Source organism: Ursus maritimus, unplaced genomic scaffold (assembly GCF_017311325.1).
Source record: "Ursus maritimus isolate PB19 unplaced genomic scaffold, ASM1731132v1 scaffold_1, whole genome shotgun sequence".
Classification (NCBI taxonomy): domain Eukaryota; kingdom Metazoa; phylum Chordata; class Mammalia; order Carnivora; family Ursidae; genus Ursus; species Ursus maritimus.
This window is the reverse complement of record NW_024423343.1, coordinates 67,077,350-67,102,863: the sequence shown is the minus strand read 5'-3', so window position 1 is coordinate 67,102,863 and position 25,514 is coordinate 67,077,350. Positions and strand designations below refer to the sequence as shown.

Sequence of the window (25,514 nt, the reverse complement as noted above, 5' to 3'; positions counted from 1 at the left end):
GGGTTTGGATCAGAATGGAGAAGTCCAAGTTTAGGAATGTCATGCTAGCAAACCAACCCAAACTTTGCCCTGGAGGGACAGATTATCTTTGTTATCCTGCAACACATTTCTCTGCCCTTGAGCGAAATACTATCCCTATCTTTGAAACTGTGTGTGTAGAAATACAAGAGAACCATGGCAACTTGACCCCCAACGTACACAAATGACATACAAGTGTAAGACTATTATTATGAAAAAAATGCACAAAAATTTTGACCAGAGATTTAGAATAACATTGTATACGTAAAACATTCAATCCTTTCTGAGCATTTCTTTGAATATGTACTTAATCTATTAGAATAAAACCTTGCAACAATTTGTTTTGCTTTGTAGTGTGTTATCACTTGATGCTTTAACAGTCATACATTTTTCCTCTAATCAAGTAGGTTTTATCATTTCCCTCTATTTATTTATTCCAATAATCTAACCTTATTGCCTAAATTATTTCTTATTGTGTTACAGGAACTAACACACACTTTCTCAAGAGTGGTTTGCACATTAGCAATCTTCCTTTCTCTCTGCCTCTTAAGTTTCACAAGGTACAATACGTTCCTTCTCTGTAGTGTAGCTGGGCAATTATTACTCAGCTTTGCAAGGCAGTTTTCCTCTGCTAATAGACAGCTAACGCTTCCCCCCACCCCATCCTTATTTTTAAGAAACATTTTAGCGGTTGTTATATTCTTCGGAGATAATATCATCCTGGTCTTTGTTTTTAAACTAAACTTACAGCTGCCGTTGTTTGGTATATGTATATGTGCATCCTGTCCTTTTAAAGCCCGAGCTACAGAATTCGTCGGAGTTCCAGAGAAAAGAAGAACTGTCAATTACTACTAATAAATTAAAGTAACTGTTTAACTCTTCGCCAAGTGATAAAAACCAAGCCGTTCCCTTCGGTGGATATAATTAGGAGGTACATCCAAAGAGTTTGCGCAGAGGTTGAGTCATTGGTAGAGCTGTCAGAAAATACACAGGTCACCCTGTATATTAACGTATAAAGAGTGAATAATCTTTTACTATAAGTATATGTCTCGTGTGACATTTGGGACATACGTACATTTAAAAAAATCATTGTTTATTTGAAAATTTTCATTTAACTGGACATCCTCTATTTTTATTTGCTAAATCGGGCAACTCTATTCGCCATTTATCCACCAGCCAAACTACAAATAACTTTTTGGTAAAATTTCGCATCAAGTGGGTTTTAGCTCAGAAGCACTTGGGGCAGAGATAAAGGTATCAAAGTTTTCATGATGTGACATCAACACAACGCAAAAATAAATGTGAGTGATTGAAAGTTTTAAATTCACAGATGTAGGTTTGGAAGTCCGGCTCAAAGAGTGGAGGAGTAGACTAAAAGAAGTCACGGCAGGAGGGCTTGGGGGTTCTCCGGAGAAAAGAAACTTCAGCCTAGAGAGCCTAGCCAAAAAGAGTGAAAGTTACCGGAGCAAAGGCTTCTTCTGCTGTTTAGTGAGGAGAGAGCGCGAGACCTGAGCGAGCCAATAGAAGCCGAACAGAAGGGGGTTGGGTGCGTGAAGCCAATCAGACATGAGATGGGTGGGACTCGACTCCGGGAAGGAGCGGGCTTCGGTTGTTTGGGCTCCGGACGGCGAGGCTCAGCCAATCGGAACCGAGCAGGGCGGGGTTGGACTCCGGGAAGGGGCGGTCTCAGGGAAGTAAATCGCAAGGGAAGCGCGTCTTTCAGCCTCACCTCCATCTGCACCTGCCCTGCACCTGCCCCTTTGCCTTTCTCCCGGTAGGGCGGACGCTGACTCGAAAGGTGACGGCTCGTCATGGCCTACCCGGGATACGGAGGAGCGGTGAGTCCGGGCAGCTCCTCCGCCGCCTCCGCCCCCGCGGGGTGGGGCGCCCCTGCGGGCGGTGCCAGAGTGCGGGGTCCGCCCCCTCCCGCCTCTTCGCTTGACGGGTCTCTGGTTCTCCGCGGGGCTGAGACACCGCGCGGTGTTGGAACCTGGGGCCAGGGTTGAGCGGGAAGCCACAGGTCTTCTGGTCCCTGGGGGCCCTTTAGGCGAGTCCTTATGAGGCAGGGATGTGCTGTGATTTTTGGAAAATTTCTTCCTGGATTGGAGGAACAAAAGCGCCGTTTTCTTGTTCCAGTACTATTTTGTGGTCGACCCCCACCTTCCGCAGTTTTGCTAGACGTCCTCTTCCTGAATTTTTGGCGACTTCTTGTTTTCTGTCCTTTAAGTTGCTTATGAATAAATTAAGATATGCTAAATGTCTCTTAATTTTTACTATTCCACCAAGGGCAGTCTGTTCTAGACTTTTTTTGGGAGGTGGGAAGGAGTAGGTTACTCTTTCTTGCATAACTTTATCCTTAGTCTCCTTTGAGAGTTGGAAGTTGTAATTTGAGGTTATATATTCTTTTTTTTTTAATTCCTGAAATTGCCTTTTCGGGTCTCTTTTGATGGTCTTTTTTCTTCTTTTAAAAGAAGCAACTTTTTAAAATGTTTGTTTTTAATCCATTATATTGTTTTAACGTTTACCGTTTCCTTGTACTTCATTGCTTCATAATCTAGTTGTGCATTTCCTGGAGTTTGAAGTGCATTTTCTGGAGCTCCAGCACTTCCTCTGTACCTTTACTCTTACACATCCAGCCGCTCAGCTCTTCAAACTACGATAGCATCCCGCCTTTTGACTCCCTCTTTCCCCCCAATTTAGAATTTTTTTTTTTTTAATTTTTATGGTAGTCTTTTTTTCTTTTTGCCTTCTGGCAATCTCTGTTCATCCTTGAGGATGCAGGTCAAGACTTTTGTTCAATATGGAGTAACAAACAATCTCGACACCTCTTTCTCTTCTAGACTCATAAAAATGCTCAGTAAAATGCCTTTCTAAGGTATAAGGTATTAAAAATGTACACCAAGTTCCAAAGTGAAAAAAGTAGAGAGAAGCCATAGCCATAGCAGGAAACAAAAATCAGAATATCTACATTTGAACCATGGTCTCCTTCTTACTAGTTGTTTGACCTTAATCAATTTTGGAAACCTCTTGAAGTTTCAGGTGCTCAATGACAAAAAAGACATAGTAGTTTCATACCATATAGAGTTTTTGGAAAATCAAAGCACATGATGGAAAGTACTTAGTATCTGGGCTATAAAAAACCCCCAGTAAATATTAGCTGTGTATTATTTTTGTTGATATTCTTATTGTTATTCTTATAAGTTTTGCGGACTGTGGTTGGAATTAATCACTTTATTGGTCTGTTTTTTGGTGTCTTGCTTTTTTAAAAATAAATATTTTCTGGTGGGGAGGATGTTTGCATTCTATGCAGTTTCCCATGACAAGTTCACAGTTCCATTGTATTATACCGCACAGTCTTCTCAGTATGTGTCTGAAGTAAGCTACTACTTAGTTTGTAGGTGAAATTTTTTTGTGTTTTTTTGCCTTTTGTTTATTTTGGTGATGTTGATGGTAAACACAAGAAGAGTGCTTCATGTTCATCTGTTAAATCACGTTCTCAGAAGCTAGAGAGTTCTTTTTTCTGTTACACTTCTTTTGATGTTGGATAACGTGTTAATGAACTCAGTTAGGTCCTTATGCAGGATATCTAGCATTTTGTAGTTAACAGCATTTGTGATAGTGAATTTGGTTGCTTTTAGTAACTCTTTCTATTCTTGCTTTTCAGTGGACTCCTCCCATAAATATTTTCTTTTAAACCAACTGTAGTGAATAACGGGTAATATTTGTATTAATAACTTTACCCTTTTCACTCTTATAGTTTGGAAATTTTAGTGGTCAGATGCCAGGAATGCAGATGCAGATGGGACAGCCAGTGCCGGGAACAGGGCCAAACCTGCTGCCTGGTGGATACCCAGCATATTCTGACAGTTATTCCTCAGCGGGAGACCCCATGTGGACGTACTTCACTGCTGTTGCTGGACAGGTGAGATGTTAAATGTATGGCACAAAACCAGTTTTGAAAGTGATTGCTATTTAAAAGAAGTGTTAACTATGTTACTTAGTGTGTCATTTTAAATCTATATGAAATTTGTATTTTACACTTATCTAGACTAATTTTTTTCTTGCGATCAGAGATGAGGGTAGTCATAATTATTTCCTATTTAGAAGTCTGTTAGTACGATGCCTGACACATTGTTCATTTCACTAAGACTGGAAACAGTGTGGTGCATGGCGACTGAGCCAAAGAGGACTGGGGAAAGAGATCTACGTGACCCACGTGTTAATCTCCTTGAGGAAGCTGGGGCAGCGTGTCAAAAAGGAGACTTTTAAATTGTGACTGGTGCTTGGAGAGACTTGATGGTAAAGCCAATCAAGAAAGGGTAAAGAAAACAGAGCAGAATGGAGGTTCAAGTATCAGACCAGGGAGAAGAGACAGATTCACACTTGAGTCTTAGTCACAGTCTGTATCTCTTCTTTTAGACTCACCAGGAAAAACTTACGGAGTAGTTGGAATTTCACAGAACTTTGATAACATTTTTCATTTATTATTCATTCACTTGAGTGTTCATTCGATCCCACATGCTTGGCTAGAAATATAGGATAGACGCAGAATTATTATATATGGCGGACACTTTCTTTTGGTGGCCCCCGTTCCATTTACAACCTCTTTTTCCCTTCTGTGGTAGAAGTTGGAAAAGCCCTAATACCATCCCGGACCTTTGAATCTAGTAAAGGTAGCCGTGTGCCACAGGACTGGCCACTGAGATGCAGGTGCAATTTCTTTAGGATGCTTTCCTTTTCCAAATGAGAAAAGCCTTCCTGGGAACTAGAGTTGGCCCTCTTTTGCTCCTTAATTCTTCCTGCCTGGAAAGGGAACTTGTCAATAATACCAACAACTTGAACTTGAGCGTGCCTGCCACTCCTTTTTCACACAGAGGCACCGTGGGGTATGCAGGACGGATGTACCCTTTTATGATAAACGACTAAGTGGAGATTAAGGCTTAGTAACTGAACAAATAGGACTTGAACTTGGGTATCATTTCAAAATCTTGCTACCTATTAGTTAACCTAACCAATGGCGACTAATTTTTTGTTAATTATCTAAAGCGCAGTTTTCTGCCACTAATGCTATTTAGTTAGGGTTTATAGAGTTGGACATTATCATTAGCTCAAACTGCAGTAAAGAGATCCAAAAAGATCACTGGGATTTTCCACATATGATTTAGGAAGACATTACTTGTTAGTCAATTAAGGTAACATGTTTTCATACAACGTATGAAATATGAGTATGAAGTAGTGTACTAGGAGAATGCTTTCTCATGGTAATAACTTGTAGAAAAGCTATTCAGGTTGTTTTTCGGACCCCCAAAATTCTGAAAAAGCACATGTAAAATAGAATTTCACTCATTAATTAGCTTTTAGATTTTGAAATGTAATCGACACTTGAATGAGAAGTTGTAAAATTTTCAGCCTTTTGAAATAGTAAATGTGCATGGCCCCAAACTGTCAGAAATGACTATAGTTGAACCAAGAACCAATGGTAATTGTCTTTATTCCACCAGACAACCAGCCTGCTTTGTACCACGTACTGTGCTAGGGCCTGGGGATGCAAAGATGCATGAAACTCACATCCTGACTTAGAAGAGCTCTGCCTAGTCAGGGAGATAGACATGCAGGGAATGATAATGGTACAAGGAGGGAAGTGCTGAAGATAAACAGACGAAGATTATGGCAACACTGAGAGAGCGTTCTCTGATCTTTATGCTTGTTCTTTTTGCCTGGAAAGCACTGTCCAAAATAAACATAACAAGAGCCACAAACATAAGCCACATATGTAGTTTTGAAGCCTCTGGTAGTACATTTTAAAAAGTAAAAAAAAAAAAAAAAAAAAAAAAAAGGTGAAATTAATTTTCATAACATATTTCTTGAATCCAGTATATCAGAAATACTAATATACCAACATGTAATCAATATAAAAGTTAGTAATAGGGTAGTTTGCATTTTTGTTGTTCCTAAGTCTTGGCAATCTGGCATGTATTTTACACTTACAGAGCATCTCAGATCAGACTAGCCATGTTTCAGTGCACAGTGGAATATATGGCTAGTGACTGTATTGGACAACTCAGGCCTAGACCACTCACTCTTCCCTCAGATGTCTACATAGCTTGCTCCTTTACTTCCTTCAGATCTTCCTTGAAACTCACTTTATTAATGAATAAGTCAGTTCACCCTATAAGTAAATTCACTGATCAGTGATCTACTTAGAGGTGAATTCACTTTATCAGCCTCCGTGAGGCTTCCTTAACTGTCTGTATTAAGTAGCATTGGTCCGCTCCGCAGCGCCCGTGCGCCCACTCCACATCACTCTTACTCTGCTGTGTTTTTTCTCCTTAGTACTTACTACCATGAAATGTAATTTTTGATTTATTGTCTCTCTTCCACCACTAAAAAGTAAGCTCTGTGAAAGCAAGGAGTTTCTTTTGGACACTGGTCCTAGTCCATTTAGCGGTGCATGAACATAGTAGGGAGCTCAGTAGATATTTGTTAAGTGAATGGTTCTTTCTAAATGAAGGTATTTGTTCCTTTATTTCTCTGCGTTTTCTTAACACACTTGTTTTCATGATTACTTTGTAAGATTAATTTCATCTTGTATGAATTTGTTCTGAAATTGTTGCTTTTTGTTGGCTGTCTTTCTGAACATTAGATTTGGTCAGATATTTTGGGATTTTGGTTTCTAAACCTATTTCACGTGGAGTGTTTGTTCATTTCTTCCCTCCCCCTTTATGTCCTCTTTTATGTCATCCCTTCGGTCCTCATGTCAGTCTTCGTTATGTAGTGGTTTTGCGATTGTCCGCACCTCGACTGTGTCCAGAATCCCATGTCACGATAGCTCAGGGCGATCAGGGCTACACCTAGCTGGCGGTGGCATCGCAGATCCCATCAGCAAACGGGGTAGCTTAGCCTAGCGTGTTGGTCCTGCTTTCCTAAGCCTTCCACTTCTCAGAAGTGGTATCATCAGGCAATAGTCTATAGTATATTTTGTTTGTTTTGTTTTGCCTCTTGTCCTGTGTAGAGCGTCCCATCTCACTTCCTGCGTCCAGGCGGCACACCGCTTACGTTCCTCATGCCTGTGGGGTCCTCAGGAGCAGGCCGCCTGCCCGGACTGCGCATCTGCTCTCACTCTGCTTCCGAGCTTTCGCTTCTATGTGATGTACCCAAACCCAGTGTAGGTTTGGAATTTCATATATAGAAATTAGCTTCATACAGTTTGAAAAATAGAAACTATTCAAATAAAGCAATGAGCCTCACCTATATTTAGTTAGAGAAATAGTGTCTTTTTCTCTCACAGTTATTTTCCTTCTGCGTTGCCGCAGACGGTCCCCTAACTTGCCGTTGTACTGGTAAGTGCTTTAAGGTCCAGCTGGGGTAAGGCAAAGGAGAGACTCACCTTTAAATTGAAAGGGGCTTAAAAAATTTAGTAATCATGATAAAGTTTTAATCCCATATTTAAAAAAATTAATGCAAAAAAATCTATGATGAATAGATATCCAATTTTTAAAAAAAGATTTATTTATTTTCGAGAAACAGAAAGAGGGAGAGAGAGAAAGTGGGGGGAGGGCCAGTGGGAGAGACTCTCAAGCCGACTTCCAGCTGAGTGCAAAACCCCACTTGGGGCTCCATCCCAGGACCCTGAAATCATGACCTGAACTGAAATCAAGGGTCAGATGCTTAACTGACTGAGCCACCCAGGCACCCCTGCACTAGGACCTTTTGATGAATTTAATGGAAAATGTCCTGAGTTTTATAGCATTTAATTCTGAACTCTGGTAAAATTATAAACTTGGTGTATCATAGGAAGATTACACATTCAGTTCTGAAGTACAAGACACAGAGACAGACTGCACTCCGCCTCGTAGCAGGGCAGAGCAGCGTGGGGAAGGAAGCATAGACCTCGCAGATAAATAAGTATGTAGAAATTTGAAGCATGGAATATAAAGCTTTTTTTTTTTTTATTTTGTGGAAGAGAAAATAGCGAGATGTGTTTCTTAGTTTCACTCATTCAAAAAGCGTTAACAAAGACTAAAATACTATTTATATTCCTTAACTCAAATTTATGACTTTTTCTGTGTCTTTTGAACGTACTACTTTTCAGCTTTGCTTCCTCTTTAATCTTTGTTCTTTCTCGGCAAAAGAATCTCCATATCTCCGGGGTCCCTTCTAAGTCTTTGAATGCACAGAATCCAGAGAAAGATCTCTGTGCGCTAAGTGGACTTTTCTGTGAAATGTTCTAGAAGAAGCTCGTATTTGAATAGAAATTATCGTCAGACCACATAGGACTGATTTTCTTCAGTTTAATTGGATTGGTCAAGGTTTTTAGTAAATTCAAATTGCTCTTTTCTAGAAAGTTTAAATTTTGAGCCTGTGGTTTGCACAATGCATTATTTTTATAAATGAGGAAAAAATTGATGAAGCTTAGTGATTCTCACTAATTTTATTCTCAGGTTTAGTATCATTTTCCCACTTAAGAAAAGTGAAAGAAAAAGGTAATTTATAACCATGTTATCTTTAGTATAAGATAGGAGACATTTTTAAATTAAAAATGAGAGAAAAGTCATTTCCTTCTTTTGCTTCTGTTTTAATAATTTGTGAAAGATTGTCTTTCAAAATTTACTCTGCAGTAATTGACGATGACCGGGCGTCTCTACCCTCATCTCCCTGAGATACTGTTGGCAGTGGCGCCTGTGGGCTTCATTGATTGTCTTGTTTGTTGTTTTTATGTTTACCAGTGATTTCTTAGATCCCATTAGAAGTGTGTGCATAGTTTTCCAAAATCTTAAGTATAATAATGGTTTGATATAATAGGAAGGTAGGTAATTGTTTAAATAAAAATTCCTTCTAAAGTCTTTATCATTGGAAGAAACATTGCTAACCTAGCTTTGATTCTAAACATATGGCTAATTTTTTACAATATAATTTTCTTAGTCTAGAATTTATGAAAGTTCTGTAAGCAAAGTCCCAGAACTATGCATGGCAGAGAAAGGAACACTTAGATACTCTGTGTAGGCACAGGGATGATCCATTGGAAAGAATGCTTCTTATATTTTTTAATTCCTGTTAGAACCACTGGAATTTTTGTTATAAAGAATTCCTTGCTAAAGATTCATTAGAATATGAGTGTTTATAATACTTCTTGGAAGTTGGTTGTAAAATTTTCTTTATTTCCTGGGTCTCTTACAAAATTGAACTCTTAAAAGTTCGTGTTTTAAATTTGCTTCCCTGATCCTTTCTCAGAGTTATTGTTTTGCATTTGTGACAATGTTTATGATGCTTCCAAGTAAATTACTCTGTATATTTTTTGTAGAGAATAGGATGAGGCACTGAAACGTAATGGGAATATTCAGCCTGTTTCACTTCCATTGTGATTTCTTGTTGGTATTAAAAAAAATTTTATTTCCCATAATAAGTTCAAACAAGAATGTTTGGGAAATAATCAGAAGAACAGCAACAAGATGCAGGATGACTCAAATTTTGCTGGGAGTAATGGGAGAAGTGGGGGGAAGTTATTTTCTCCTTCCAGTTACAGTTTTATATCCCTTAGAAATAACACCCCCATGAAAGGGGCATAGGGGAATGTTTTTGAGATTTTTCTGAACACATTTTGGTCATTTTTCCATTTTAAGTAGAGGTACAATGATTTTCACAAGATATTATTTTGACCTATAATAGGTCAGAATGATTATGCTGTTTCTCAGAAGTAGAAAAAATAAATTATACTTGAACTGCTTAAATATTAATAGAATATAAGTTGATTGTGAAAAAAATCATTCATTTTGTATGCTGTTTTGTAATATGCCTTTGCTGTCAGTAATTACCTCTATAATTTTGGAGTTGATAATAGAGTAATGTTTTAAAGAATGCATATTTATTGATTGGCCTAAAACAGCCAATTAGCATATTAATATGATTTGATATAATTGTGCATTAAATCAGATTATAATTATTTTTTGACAGGATGGTGAAGTGGATGCTGAGGAACTTCAGAAATGTTTGACACAGTCTGGAATTAATGGAGCTTATTCTCGTGAGATCTTCCCCCCCATATTTAAAATATTTTTAAAAATCTTTTTATCGCAGTTATATGCACATAATTTAAAGAGGCAAATAGTTCTGCAAAGCTTATTGTGAAAATAACTGTTCCTTGTGCATAATTATATCCCTGATGTTAGCCACTCATAGAGGAAATCTCCATTCAGCTTTTGCAGCTGATTCTTTTGAAATTTGCCTCCAGATCTCAAAATAGCATGCTTTTATCACTATAGATTTTCAGTTTTAATGATTAACAATTGATATCCTGCTATGGCAGATGAGAATTAACACTCTTGGAACTTGAAACTCATTCTTGTCCCAGTACTCCACACTGGAATGCTTCCCAATCCTCCTCCATCCAATATAGCTGTATAGTAATTTTCGTTAGGTCGGTAATCAGTATTTGCTTTAGTGTTATTATCTAAGTGTTCTTCCTCTGTCTTGTGATAATGTATGATTAATTTCCCTTTTTATATACTGTTCTACTTTTTCTGAAATTAATTATCATTCTGGAGCTTTTTATTGTGGTCTACTTTCTATGCATAGCAGCAAACCTATCATTCCTTCACCATCATTCTGGAACTGACTTTCCATGCTCTTGAGTTGGATCTCCCTTTTATTTAATCTCTAGTCATTTTTAAAAATTCAATAAAATATAACATTAACTAGCTTCTCAATAAGAGAGTGCATGGGAGGAAGGTCTTTTTAGACTTTATCTGAAAATACTTTTATCTGAAAATACTTTCATTCTGTCCACAAAATTAAGTGACCAGTGGAACTCTGCATTACAGATCATTTTCATTTAGAATTTTAAAGACATTGCTCCATTGTTTCTAGCATCCACTCTTACTTTATCTTTCTGTTTTCTGCTAGTATGTCGGTTTTTTCACTTGGAGGGCTATGGGATCTTATCTTTGTGCCTGGTTTGGAATTTCGCATGATGTGCCTGGTCATGCTGTGTGGGAGCTCAGTGGGCGTCCTCAGACTGGGAGTTCATTTGCTTTGGTTCTGAGACATTTTCTTTAGTGATATTTTCTCAGGTTTTCTCTGGAATGCCTGTCATTTGGACTGGGTCACTTTCCTTATATTTTTTCCTCCCTTCTCTGGTTTTCCTCTATGGGGAGATTTCCTCAACTTTATTTTCTGAATCTTCTATTGAGTTTTTTTAATATCTGTTATCATATCCTTAAAATGCAAGAACTTCTTTTCTTTTTTCATGTATGTGATGTCTTCCCTTATCTCTCTGAAACTGTATTTTTGTATTTGTTGTTAATGTATTTTTGTTGTTGTTAATGTTTTTTTCAGAATTTTTTCTTCTTCCGTCAACTGTGTTTCCTCCAGTTTTTTTTTCCAGTTTATTTGTTTGGTTGTCTTTCATGTTAGATGCTTTTCTCAGGTGTCTGGTGATCCTTGGTTGCACACGTTGAACTAAAATGCAGGTGAGAAGCTCTGAGGTCATGGTTTGGTATTGGCCGTAGACTTCCATGTCTGGTGGTTTGGCAGGGCAGTTTGTGATGCAACAGTATGTTTAGGGATTTCCTTTTGGGCTGGTTGTCTGGTAGGAAAGGAGGAGGGAAGACTTAGCAGGGTTCTCGGTCTTTGATAAAAGGTCACTTAAATGCCTTATTTTTACTAGATAGGCTAGGGTTAGGCTTTAGGTATGTGCCTGGTATCCTGCAATTCCCAGACCTCTCCAGAGAAGAATACCCCAGACTTATGCTGGGGTGAGAATTGACACGGCAGGCATCTACCAATTTGGGGCAAGGAGGGTTGGGGGCTCTAAATACTCTTTAAATAGATATTCAATTGGTCCTTCTGTTTTTATCTCTATCTTCACACTTGTTTTCTGAAAATACTAACAATTTTTAAATGTTTGGGGTCTTCTCTAGGATAAGTACGCTGGTTCTCAACTTTTCTTATAGTGTGTTTAGGAAGCCAGTTTCTCAGATCTAGGGTTCAGATAAGGGTGAGGGTTAGGGTTAGGGTTAGGGTATGTGCCTGGTATTCTACAGTTCAGAGACCTCTCCGGATGGTTAGGGTTAGGGTTAGGTTAGTGTTAGGGCGAGGGTTTGGGTTCAAGGTTAGGGCATTGGGTTTAGCCATTTGGGAATGTCCCTATTATCCTGCAGTTCAGAGACCCTCCAGAGTATAAATTCCCCGAGTTTTGCTGAGGTTAGAATAGATACTGCAGGTCTGTGGATCGAGGCCAGGAGGGGATTAGGTGCTCTAAATGCTCCCTAAATAGATCCTCAGTTGGTCTTACTGTTTTTATCTCTACCTTCATACCCATTTTCAGAAATACTGCCAATTCTTAAACATCCGGGGTCTTCTCACAGAGAAGTAGGCTGCTTCTCAGCTTTCTTATTGTGTATTCACAAGTCACTTTCTTAGATCTAGGGTTGGGGTTAGGGTAGGAGTTAGGATTAGTGTTAGTGTTAGGGTTAGGTTTGTAGATTACTGGTTAGTGGTTAAGATTAGTGTTAGGATTAGGGTTGGTGTTTGGTTATGTGTCTGGGGTCCTGCAGTTCAGAGACCTCTCCAGAGTTAGTGTTAGGGTTAATGTTAGGGTGAATGTTAGTATCAGGGTTAGAAGGTAGGGGGACTGGTTATTGGTTAGTAGTTAAAGCTTTGAATATGTGCCTGTTATCCTGAAGTTCAAAGAATTCTCCAGACAGTAAATCCCCAGACTTTTGCTGGTGTGAGAATAGACATGGCATCCATCTAGGAAGCTGAGGCAAGGAGGACATTTGGACTCTAAATCCTCTTTAAATAGGTATTCAGTTGGTCCTGTTTTTCTCTCTACCTGCACACCCATTTTCACATATAATACCAATTCTTAAATGTTTGGTGTCTTCTCCTGGATAACCAGACTCCTTTTCAACTTTTCTTATTGGGTATTCATCAAGCCACTTTCTTAGATCTGGGTTCGTTAACTTCCATCCATCCTACTACTTTTCCAAGTTACATGATTCTTTTCCTCTGTTTTCTCTTTCATCCTCTTTATTTTTCTAATGGTTTATGATGTTAGAAAATTTAATTTTTTACCCATTCTAATGGGGTATTGGGGGAAATGAAAATCTATTAACTTTCCTGAAAATTTTTCTCTATTTTTTGTCAAAAATATGTAATCTTATATACATTTTTCTCAGTCCTATTTTGTGATTGAAGATATGCTTATTTGAAGACTCCATGTTTGCCATTTGTTGTCATATGTTCAGATTTCCCCATGTAATGGATGTGTGCCATGTTAACTTGAAAGCAAAACATATCATTTTCTTGACAAAATGATGGAATGCCATCCAGAGATTTCTCATGGAAACTTCAGCCCCCCTCCTTCTTCCCACTTGAGTAGTATTGTATGAAGGAGCACTGGGCTCCAGTCCTGATTCTTCCATTTAATTAGCTCTGTGAACTTGGGAAACTTTATTATTCTGGGCCTCTGTTTCTTCATTTGTAAAATTGGGACTTACAGTACTTTTGCATGTTTATATGAAATTACAAAATCATACTACCTGGGTCATAGTTGAATGCTCATTGAGTGTCTGTTGAACTGTCATTCTGAAAATATTGTAACCAGCTATTCTAACATTTATACTATATTAATTTAAAGAAAATCAGATATTTTAACTTGTAGAATGTTTTATGATTTTTTTCTTTATAGATCTAAAATTTGGCTGAAATGTTTTTTATTTATAAAAATTTAAAATATGTTATCAAATAGCAAAATAAGATAACTTAATTTTAGGCATTTTTATTTATTCATTCATTTTAAAGAGCTACTAATAAGAACTTTGTAAGCTTAAGTAGTTGTGCTGACATAATATCTCTTTTATCAGGACTGATATAATTACTTTTGAGGTAAATCAGCTTACCGGTTCAATGCAATTGTGATAAGGATTAGAAAAATTAAATTCTACCTAGTGAGTCTTCAGTTATAATTCTATAGATATTAGTTAATATTTCTAATAAGCCATGATTTTAATACAGTTTATATTTACTTTTTTCTTCCTGCCTTTTCCCTCCCCCAAGGGAAAATAGCTGCTTCAGATCAGAAGCTCATACTTTTCTTACTTGATTGATTGCAGTAAACCAGCAAATGATTTACCTATATCTAGGTCCATCTTACCTTACTCTATAGTCTGTTCAGTGTAGGTGAATGTCTCTGGAATGGAAATTTTCGAATTGCCCCTTAGCTCCTTAAAATTCTTCAGTGACTTCCATTGGTCTAAATCTTCAGGGTAGCATTCCAGACTTTTATGATCTGGCCCTCACCTGCCTTTCAGATGTCATCATAGGCCAGTTCTTCAGCCCAAGCTTTAATCAAATTTCTAACTCCTTCAAGTTTTGTGATCTCAGTATATGTCAGACTTCTACTTAAAACCTACTTATCATTTGTGTTAGGAAGACTGAAGCCCTCCTTTCCCCGTGACAGTAATTTTCAATTTTTTTTATCATTGCTTATCTGATGACCCAAATCCCCTGACTAGATGTGAGTAGTTTGAAGTAGTAGTGATTTTTATTTTTGTCTTTTTTTTTTTCCCACACTGTGGACACCTAACATTTAAAGTTTGTTGATAAGGGGTGATTGTGTATTTGTGGCAATTTTTAAACATTTTGTTTTATGAAATAGAAATTGTCATAATTTTACATAGATAAAAGTGGGCAGACTCCAGCAAATAATAAATATGTTTTATAGCCTTTAGTTTGGAAACCTGCAGAATTATGATCGCCATGTTGGATGTATCCTTGAATAAAAATAGAAAATACTAGAATATGGAATAATTGCTTTCTGAATATAACCAAGCAATTGTTGGCTATAAATGGCCACAGTAAATTGGAGACTTTAAAAATACTTTGTAAGATCCTGTTTGAATTCCATACTTTTCCATTTTTATGAAGAAATCTATTCTTTTGCTAAATTTGGCTAACTTGCAGAAGCGTACTAACAATTTTTTAGTCAATGATTTACAGTTTTGGGTCAAGTAAATTCTCTTTGGTATCAAAACTTATTTTTATTAATAAAACTATCAGAGAGATTACACAGGAAAAATGGGATTTAATGAATTCAAAGAACTTTGGGCAGCTCTTAATGCCTGGAAGCAAAACTTCATAACTATTGATCGAGATCACAGTGGCACAGTGGAACATCATGAACTGAATCAAGCCATCACTACTATGGGTAAGAAGATTAAAAGTCTTTAGAATCTGTCCACATCATCTTGGTTCTTCGATGAGATGAATCTCAGTTGTTAAAATTTGTTAAGTAGTAAAGGAATATATTATTTCACCAGTTGTTGCCCAGTTTGATTTTAAGATTGTAGATAAGTTCTGACTGAAGACCTTTAACAAAACCATTTTATCTATGATTTTTCCAAAGGATGATCTTTTGTACATTCTCATTGATAAAACAGTTTCTGAATTTCCTCCGTTGAGTATATTAAAATGTATTCCCCTAATTGTTGGTACTCACCATTTATATCTGGTAACTTGGTAAGCTCTCTAATATTTATTTATTTATTTATAGCTCTTTTTTAACCAATTTTTTGAAATATAATTAATATGCAGTGTTATATTAGTCTCAGGTGTACAACACTTCTGTACATATGCATATCAGGTGTTCAGCCATTCTGTACATTACTCGGTGTTCACCACAAGTATATTCACCACCTGTCATCATACAGTGTATACTATGATCTTATTGACTGTATTCCCTATGCTGTATTTTTCATCTCGTTACTTATTTTTTATTTTAATTTTTTTAAAAGATTTTATTTATTTGAGGGAGAGACAGAGAGCATGAGTGGGGTGGGGAGCAGCAGAGGGAGAGGGAGAAGCAGTCTCCCTGCCGAGCATGGAGCCCAACGTGGGACTCGATCCCAGCACTCTGGGATCATGACCCAAGCCAAAGGCATATACTTAACTGACTGAGCCATCCAGGTGGCCTGACTTAATTATTTTTTAACTGGAAGTTTGTACCTCTTAGTGCCCTCTCTGACAACCATCAGTTTGTTCTCTGTATTTAAGAGTCTTTTTTTGTTTGTCCCACTTTTCTTTGTTTTGTTTCTTAAATTCCCTATATGAGTGAAATCACATGTCTTTCTTTGACTTATTTCACTTAGCATAATACCCTATATAGGTGCAGCCATGTTGTTGCAAATGGCAAGATCTCATTTTTTTAATGGCTGAGTAATATTTTATTGTATATATAAACCACATCTTTTTTATCCATTTATCTGTTGATGGACACTTTGGTTGCTTCCATAATTTGGCTATTGTAAATGGTGCTGCAGTAAACATAGGACTAATTGAATTAGTGTCTTCCTTTTCTTCGGGTAAATATCCAGTAATGGATGCATATACTTTTTGAATTAGTGTCTTCCTTTTCTTTGGGTAAATATCCAGTACTGGATGATAGGTAATTCTATTTTTAACTTTTTGAGGAACTTCCTACTGTTTCCACAGTGGCTGCACCAGTTTACGTTCCTGCCAGCACTGCAGGAAGGTTTCTTTTTCTCCACATCCTCACCAGTACTTGTTAGTCCTTGTCTTTTTGATCCTGGCCTTCCTGACAGCTGTGAGGGGGTCTCTCACTGTGGTTCTGAGTTGCATTTCCCTGACGATGAGTGATGTTGAGCATCTTTCTGTGTGTCTGTTGGCCATCTGTTTGTCTTTTGGAAATATGTCTACTTGGGTCCTCTGCCCATATTTAACTGGATTATTTGGAGTTTTTGGTGTTGAAGATGTTAACTAGACTTAGTGTAGTAATCATTTTGCAATATGTACAACTATGGAATCATTATATTGTACATCTGAAACTAATATAATTTTATATGCCAATTATATCTCAGAGAAAAAAAGAAAAAAGGAAGTACAGAATTTGAATGATAGCAAGGATCACTAATAATCTTTGCTTTGATAGTCTTTAAAGAACTATAAAATTACAGATTGGAAATACTGAAGCATTAAAATCTACAAAATACTCTAGACATTATTTAAAAATCAAAATATATTTTAAAAACACAAAAAGATAATTATTTGTCTTCTTAGCTTTGACTTCGTTACAAAGCTAGAACTGTGACATTTATGTACCACTTAACCACTTTATTAGTAATAAAGCCTTTGATAAATTTCAATGTGAATGTATTTTGTTTCTAGTATATATTTTTGTGGAATGAATTTTGGAAATTTATGATTGTTTTTAAAGAAAATGCAATGTTGTGGTGTTCTTATGGTTTTTGGTTTTAGAAGTTTTTAATGTATAAATTCCTTTTTCTAGGTTACAGGTTGAGTCCTCAAACATTAACCGCTATTGTTAAAAGGTACAGCAAGAATGGCCGAATCTTCTTTGATGATTATGTTGCTTGCTGTGTGAAGCTTCGAGCATTGACAGGTATTGATCATTTAAAAATGGGTGCAGTATTATGTAGCTATTTTTCTGAATAGTATCTCTCATTTTCTTCAACAAGTTTGTAATATTATATATTTTTCACCTTTATTCACTGTTACATCTAATCACTTTTAAGGCTTTAAAATTTTAGTAATACGAATAGTGAAAAATTGTTATAGCTGTTTTGGGAAGTTTTCTTCATGTCTCAGTTGCCCAGGATATGAAATCACTTGATTTAATTGAGAACAAAGAGAGAGAGGGAATCCGGTGGCAGTGGAGTGGGAGAACCATAGGCTTGTCTCTTCCCACAAACACAGCTACGTAACTATCACATCATCCTAAATACCCAGAAATTGACGTGGAGATTGACAGAACAAACTCCACAACTAAGGGGAGAAGAGAGGTCCATCAAAGAAGGTAGGAAGAGCAGAGATGTGTTTAGGGGAGAAATGGATCACGAGTGCTGCAGAGAGGAGGAAGCCATGGTCACGGAGAAGGGGGGAGAGAAAGGAACCCCTAGGGACGCATAAGAACATTTCCCCAAAGCCATTGGCTTGGCAAATTAGAGGGGCTAAGTTTTATGAGTTCTTGCAATCAGCGGGCTTAAAACCTGGACTTTGAAAGGTCAGCCTGCTTGGCTAGGATAGAGCCCCAAGGGCACTGTGCTGCTCCTGGAGAGAAGGCAGACACACCACAGGGGCAGACAGCGGGAAGCAGTGGTCTGAAGGATGCCCAGTGTGCAGAGCGTTCACTCTTCTTAGAGCATGTCCCTGAGAGGCAACGTTGTTCTGGAGACACCTCTCCAGGAACAAAGGAGCTGGCTGATGTCATTTCCCTCTCCCGCCCCTTAGCATAAACACAGAGCCACCTCAGGAAGCAGTGCAGCACTGACACTGGCTGCCTGACTTGTTTATACCAAACCTCATACCCCTGCGCTTTGGTGGGACTGCCCTTCTCAGTCAAGCTTGCCTCAGCCCCAGTGTGGTGGGCTCTTCCCCCAGAAGACCAGCACAAGCCCCTGCCCACACCGTGTCTCCCAGCTAGAGAGTTCTGCAGCACCTCAGTTCTGGTGCAGGTGGTGGTAGGTCTGATTTCATAAGCAGACCAGAGCACACCTAGTTAACACTTGCTCTGTTGTGGCCAAAGACTGAACATTGCCCACAGCAGATAAGCAGAGCCTCTGCGGGTGACGGGCCTGAAGGATAGAGCAGCCAAAACACAAGAGCAGAGCATACGCTGCACACACCAGAGACGCTCCCTACAGAGCCCGGCCCTGGACACTGCATGACCTCTTCTTCATAAAGCCATTACTTTAGGAGCAGGTCACATTCTGGCTTCTAACACATAGAAGAAGGCAGAGACTTAGACAGAATGCCAAAATGGAGGAATTTATCCCAAATGAAAGAACAAGATAAGGCCAAATATATAGAAATCTGTTGCATTTCTATATACCAATAATGAAACAGCAGAAAGAGAAATTAAGGAATCAGCCCCATTTACAACTGCACCAAAAAAAAAAGGTACCTAGAAATAAACCTAACCAAAGAGGTGAAGCACCTGTACTCTGAAAACTGTAAAACACTGATGAAAGAAATTAGAAAGAAATGGAAAAATATTCCATGCTCATGGCTTGGAAGAACAGATATTGTTAAAATGTCTATACTACCCAAAGCAGTCTACACAGTAAATACAAACAGTATCAAAATATCAACAATATTTTTCACAGCGTTAAAACAAACAATCCTAAAATTTGTATGGAACCACAAAAGACCTTGAATAGCCAAAGCAATCTCGAGAAAGCAAAGCAAAGCTGGAGGCATCACAATCCCAGACTTCATGTTATATTACAAAGCTGGAGTGATCAAGACATACGGTGCTGGCACAAAGACAGACACATAGGTCAATGGAACAGAACAGAAAACCCAAAAATGAGCCCACAACTGTGTGGTCAGTTAATCTTCCAACAAAGCAGGAAAGAATATCCAGTGGGGAAAAAACAAATGGTCTTGGGAAAACTGGACAGCAACATGCAAAAGAATGAAACTGGACCACTTTTTTACACTGTAAACAAAAATAAATTTAAAATGGATTAAAGACCTAAATGTGGGGATGCCTGGGTGGCGCAGTTGTCAGGCATCTGCCTTTGGCTCAGGGCGTGATCCCGGCGTTCCGGGATCGAGTCCCACATCGGGCTCCTCCGCTGGGAGCCTGCTTCTTCCTCTCCCACTCCCCCTGCTTGTGTTCCCTCTCTCACTGGCTGTCTCTATCTCTGTCGAATAAATAAATTAAAAAATCTTAAAAAAAAAAATAAAGACCTAAATGTGAGACATGAAACCATAAAAATCCTGGAGAACACAGGCAGTAAGCTCTATGACCTCAGCCATAGCAACTTCTTTCTGGTTAGGTCTCCTGAGGCAAGGGAAACAAAAGCAAACATAAACTATTGGGACTTCATCAAAATAAAATGCTTCTACACAGTGAAGTAAACAATCAACAAAACTAAAAGGCAGCCTACAGGATGGGAGAAGATATCTGCAGATGACATATTTGATAAAGGGTTCCTTTCCAAAATATATAAAGAACTTCTAAAACTCAACACCCAAAAAACAAATAATCCAATTAAAAAGTGGGCAGAAGACACGAATAGACACTTTTGCAAAGACATCCAGATGGCCAACAGACACATGAGAAGATGCCCAACATCACCGACCATCAGGGAAATGCAGATCAAAGCTACAATGTGATAATCACCTCACACCTGTCAGAATGGCTAAAATCAACACAAGAAACAACAGGTGTTGGTGAAGATGTGGGGAAAAAGGAACCCTCTTCCCCTGTTGGTGGAAATGCAAACTGGTGCAGCCACTGTGAAAAACAGTATGAAGTTTCCTCAGAAAGTGAAAAATAGAACTACTGTGCTATCCAGCAATTGTGCTCCTAGGGATTTAGCCAAGTACAAAGGTACTAATTCAAAGGGATACCTGCACCCCGATGTTTATAACAGCATTACTTATAATAGCCAAACTATGGAACAGCCCAAGTGTCCGTCAATTCGTGAATGGATAAAGAAGATGTATACACACACACACACACACACACACACACACACACACACACACACACTATGGGCTATTACTCAGCCATAAAAAAGAATGAAATTTTGCCATGTGCAAAGACATGGATGGAGTTAGAGTGTATTAAGCTAAGCGAAATAAGTCAGAAAAAGACAAATGCCCTATGATTTCCCTCATATGTGATATTTAAGGAACAAAATAAATGTGCAAATGGAAAAAGAGGGGGAGAGAATGAGGCAAACCGAGAAACAGACTTTTAACTATAGAGAACAAACTGAGAGTTACCAGAGGGGAGGTGGGCAGGGGGTGGGGGAGATAGGTGATGGGGATTAAGGAGGGCACTTGTCCTGATGAGCACTGGGTGATGTAGGGAATTGTCAAATCATGATATTGTACCCCCAAAACTAATATTGCACTATATGTTAACTAACTGTAATTTAAAATAAAACTTAAAAAAACTTTTGAGTATGAAATTAGTCTTTTTTTTTTTTTGTATTTAGGAACACCAAGTATTTGAAACTATATATCTAAAATTTCAATATTTTTTTGTTTGTTTAAAGATTTCTTTAGGAGAAGAGACCACTTGCAACAAGGGGTTGTGAATTTTGTATATGACGATGTGAGTATTCTGATATTTACACCGTGTTCTAGATGCGTTCAGTTGTCAAACAAATTTTAAGCGATCCTTGGTATCAGTACTGGTAATAATATGTTTTATAGACCATATTCTTTTTCTGTATTTCAGCTAAATGCAAATGTGCTTCAGTATTTGTACAAATACCAACTTGATGTTCTATTAAACATAAAGATACTTCTAAATTTTATGACCTGTTTTTGGCAGCTTATCTTTCAAATCATTTATTTTTTAAAGAATGTGTTTACCTGTCAGAGAGAGAGAGCACAGTCCTGGGGAGCAGCGGGCTGGGGGAGAAGCAGGCTCCCCGCTGAGCAAGGAGCCTGGGTTTTGACCTGCGCTGAAGGCAGACGCTTACCTCCTGAGCCGCCCAGGCATCGCATCTTTCAAGTCATTTTTAAGGGCAAAACTACCATTATTTTTTACAAAGAGTGGTTTACTTTTGGTGATATTAAGAGAGAGGAAATTTTCGTATATGACAGATTATGACACTGTTCATTTCTCATTTCAAATGGTTACAATTAGCATGATCCCATTTTTTAAATTGAAACTATAGGAAAGTTATATTTCACATGTACATCAAAGTTTCAGGGTTTTTGTTTTGTTTTTGTTATGGGAAAGTCATAGGGTCAGCATTTCCCTACCGGTATATTCTGGTTTATATTACAAGCCTTGGAAACATTTAAAACTTCCCCTCTTGTGAAAATGCTTTTATGGAGTATAATTTATCAAAAACAAAAACCATTTTATTGCTACCAGCTGACGATTTTGCTTATGTGTTAGTTTTTGCAGGGTACAATGGCAATTTGAATGTCTAGAATTTGAAAGCTGAAGAAAAACTGTGAATTTTTTTACCTGGAAGAAATGAACTGGACTACTTTGAATTTGAAGCTTTGGGAGCTTTTCTGTGTTTCTGCCTGTTAAATCTGTTCCCTTTCTATGTGTTTTTACTTTAGTGCATAGTTCAAAGCAGTAAGAGAAGTGTTTTTGTATTTGGAATATTAATTGCTTTTAGAAAAGTTATTGCTTAACAGATATCTGTATAGTATCATAAAATATGGGCATATTGATGAATTGATATAAATACCTTTTAACCTTAATTTTTAACATTGTTAACCCAGAATAATGTACTTACAAGGGAGTATTTAAGAAGCCAAATAGTGAAAGTCTAGATAAAGTTAATGTATACTTACCGGAAGGTTATAAATTACACTTTGAAATTTTGTTTGTCGTTGTTGGTTGTGAACGTGAGCTAGAAGGAGAAGCCTGGATTTTGTGCCATATTTGTAGAAGAGTTTATTCCTTGATCACGTAATTCAAAAAAAAAAGAAACTCACTGGTCTTTGTCTATGCAGAGAGAAAATTCCTAAAATCTTATGTCACGTCACCTTAGGTGTGCTGTAAATTAACCTATAGAAATAAGGCTCCCGGAGGCATTTTTTCCCTTTGTTTTTGTCAGTGCTTATTTTTTTCAATATGCTTTTTTGTCTTCTATGGAAAAAAGGTTCTTAGTAAGCAGTATAGCCTAACATGGAATCTTCCTTTTAAATCTAGACTTTGTGGAAGTGATACGTATTTTAAACAAAATGTCAACATTTCAATGTATTCTGTGAAGCTAAATTGTTTTATATATAATGCCAACTGTTTACAAAGTTAAAAAATCAAGTAACCTACCACTTTGTTTAAATGTTCAGAAATTGGAAGTTTGACTTTCTCACCATTAGCTGCGGGTTTACCATTTAGCATCGGTAAACTGGTAAGTCGTTGAGCGCAGGTGTGTAATGAGGGGGTAGTGAGCACAGTAGGCACCGTGGCCTGTTTTCTGTGGCATTACTGTGGAAAGTTGCAAAGTAGTCATCAGATCCTTAGCCTGTAAGATCTCTGGTGTGAGCTGTTGTAATTAATCCAGCCGCCTTCCTGGCAAACATTGTCTTTCTTAGTGAAGATTTAAAACACCATGTATTTTTCTTACACTTTAGCTGAATGTCTTCTGGCTTAAAATGGGAGTACAGATTGACATGATTTTAGTATGACTGGTGACCAAATTAAATATGCTTTTTGTAAAATTCTGTGTTTCTTAAAGGATGGAGGGTGAATGGCAGTATCTTGAAAGAAAACTTTTTATAAACTCACAGAATTTTAAATCAACTTTTACTTTTAACAGTCCTGGAAAGGAAGTATCAGATAGTCATTTTGACATTATAATTTTATGTAATTGGCTGTCAGATTCATTTGGTCAGCAGTAAAAAATGTGTGACAAAATCATCCATATACTTTTGTCCTCTGGCTGTTAAGTGTTTTTTCATGAACATATATTCGATAATGTGAGAGGATGTTAACTGAGCCATAAAAAAAATACAGGACTCGAATTAGAAGTCTTTGGAAAAAACTAATGTGAACACACTCATATCATTCATGTTGAGTAAGGGTGATAATATGACTTAGCAGCCTGGGATCTTAACATCCAGCTTATAGGTACAGAACAGTGCTGTTCTGAGGTCTGTTGTAATTTTTCTTACTTGGAGGCTAATGGTTGAGGCAAAACTTTAAAAATGAGCTAGGGTATATTCTTCATAGAAGTTTCTGCCAGATGACACTTTGTATGAGAACTCTTTACACGATTCTCTGACATCCTCTTCCAAATTCCTATGAATTTGGGGGTAGATCTGTGAAGGAGTTTCGATGATCAAACATTATTTGGGAAATTTGCACCCTTTTCAGGGAGCTTGATAAAGCCTAAGGTTCATAAATTCCTGTTTACTTTCATTTGACCTAGTTTTTTCCAAACTTTTTTGACCACAGAACCCCTTTCTCTAGCAAAACTGATTTTCCATGCCAATCCAACTTGCTTGTCAGACAGTTCTTTTGCGCTTTCCACTAAATAGATAATCTTACCAAACATTAGCCATTGAGAATATTTTACTTGGACTTTTATACTGAAATGCAATTCACTTTTTGATGCCCTCAAGATAATTGATGTAAACAGATATCCATTACTAAAGTAAAAATTAAATAGTCCGGTGATGAACAATGACTGGAATATGAATACAGTGTGGTAATTTGTACTGTTTAACTCACACACGTTTTCTTGTCATGATGTAAATTGTTGAATAACGTACACTCTTAACATCTAAGTGCTTTTATTTATGCAGTAAACATGTTTCCATGTCATTTTGAGAATTTTTTAATAAACATTCAAATATCTTGCTGTAAAGCTTTGTATCATACAAAATCTGTTACATATATGAGAGGCTTCAGTTCAAATAACAGTGCAGTAATTCACCTGTGCCTATAAACTGCCAAATGATTAAATGTCAGGTATTGTACTTCTATTTTGAGTGGCAGTTTTACACATTTTAAATTACATCGAGGGGAAATCCATACTATTGGAATCTGAATTTGGTCCACTTTAAGTGTAATTTCGAGGTCTGTGCTCATGTGATCTATTTAGGCATGCATTCAGAAACAAAAAGTAATTTAAAAAAGTCAAATGATATGTTTATTTCCAGAAAAGGTATTCACCCTGGAAGAAAGTAGAATTTATTAATGTAGTTTAAAGTCTGTGCAATTTAAAAAAATGGCAAAAAAATCAATTCGTGATTATTTAAGTAAAATAGACAAATGAAGTTCCCTTGCACTCTTACGGCGTTACTAAACTGGGCGAACTAAATACATGCTGTTTGTCAGAAATGTGCTTTTGTTTTGTCCTTTTATGTTTGACAGACTCATAGATGATATGTTTTCTCTATTTGTAGCAGTTTTCTGGGAACTTAGTAGGAATACCTTTGTGTAAGTCTGGTAATTATATTTCGTGAGTAAAAAACCCAAGACTTCTTTCAGGTTAGAATTTTTTTTTTCTCTTAAACTTTAAAATGCAACCATGGGTGTTTTATTACTTTGAAACTTGTATTTAAAAATCACATTTTTTTGGGTCTTGTAAGCACTTTGAAATAAATGTACAATGCTAAGTTATCATCTAAGAGTATGTCTAGACTTTATAATAAAATTAGATGATATGAAGAAAAAACAAATATTGAGAACTTCTGTTATAGTGATGAATGCAGAGAGGATTTTAAACGAATACCGTTTAGGTAATTTGTAGTCTAGAATAAGGTTATAACATCATATATGTCCATATATTAAGTTAAATATTTTCCTGTAATTTAGAATACTGAGCACAAGACTACTTTCCAGCAAAACACTAGGATACTTATGAAAAATTTCTGTCTGACTCACTATCAACTCATTATTTGGATGCTGGGAAATCTGTGCTTTTAATTGTTTCTTGCCATGTCTTTTTCTATTTGTTTTAAAAAACGTATTTTACTGGCATATGAAGAGAAGAGCCTTATATTACTTAACATCCCTTTTACCC

General features: G+C 37.3%; 1 protein-coding gene across 1 annotated transcript; it reads left to right on the top strand.

The window, feature by feature from the left end:
- The first annotated feature begins 1,591 nt into the window (after positions 1-1,591).
- On the top strand, positions 1,592-25,111 carry GCA (grancalcin). The gene is made up of 8 exons (XM_008687034.2): positions 1,592-1,856; positions 3,776-3,940; positions 9,970-10,039; positions 14,741-14,784; positions 15,076-15,223; positions 17,321-17,434; positions 21,066-21,124; positions 21,923-25,111. Exons 1-8 carry the CDS (start codon positions 1,830-1,832, stop codon positions 21,947-21,949), a joined length of 654 nt encoding a protein of 217 aa, XP_008685256.1. The 5' UTR covers positions 1,592-1,829; the 3' UTR covers positions 21,950-25,111.
- Positions 25,112-25,514: the final 403 nt, after the last annotated feature.

What these genes read in the sequence shown, in the direction of transcription:
- GCA (XM_008687034.2), top strand. Translation starts at nt 1,830, where the DNA reads ATGGCCTACCCGGGATACGGAGGAGCG. An exon ending in TCACTGCTGTTGCTGGACAG is followed by an intron (nt 3,941 to 9,969) that starts GTGAGATGTTAA and finishes ATTTTTTGACAG; the next exon opens with GATGGTGAAGTGGATGCTGA. An exon ending in TGAATTTTGTATATGACGAT is followed by an intron (nt 21,125 to 21,922) that starts GTGAGTATTCTG and finishes CTTATGTGTTAG; the next exon opens with TTTTTGCAGGGTACAATGGC.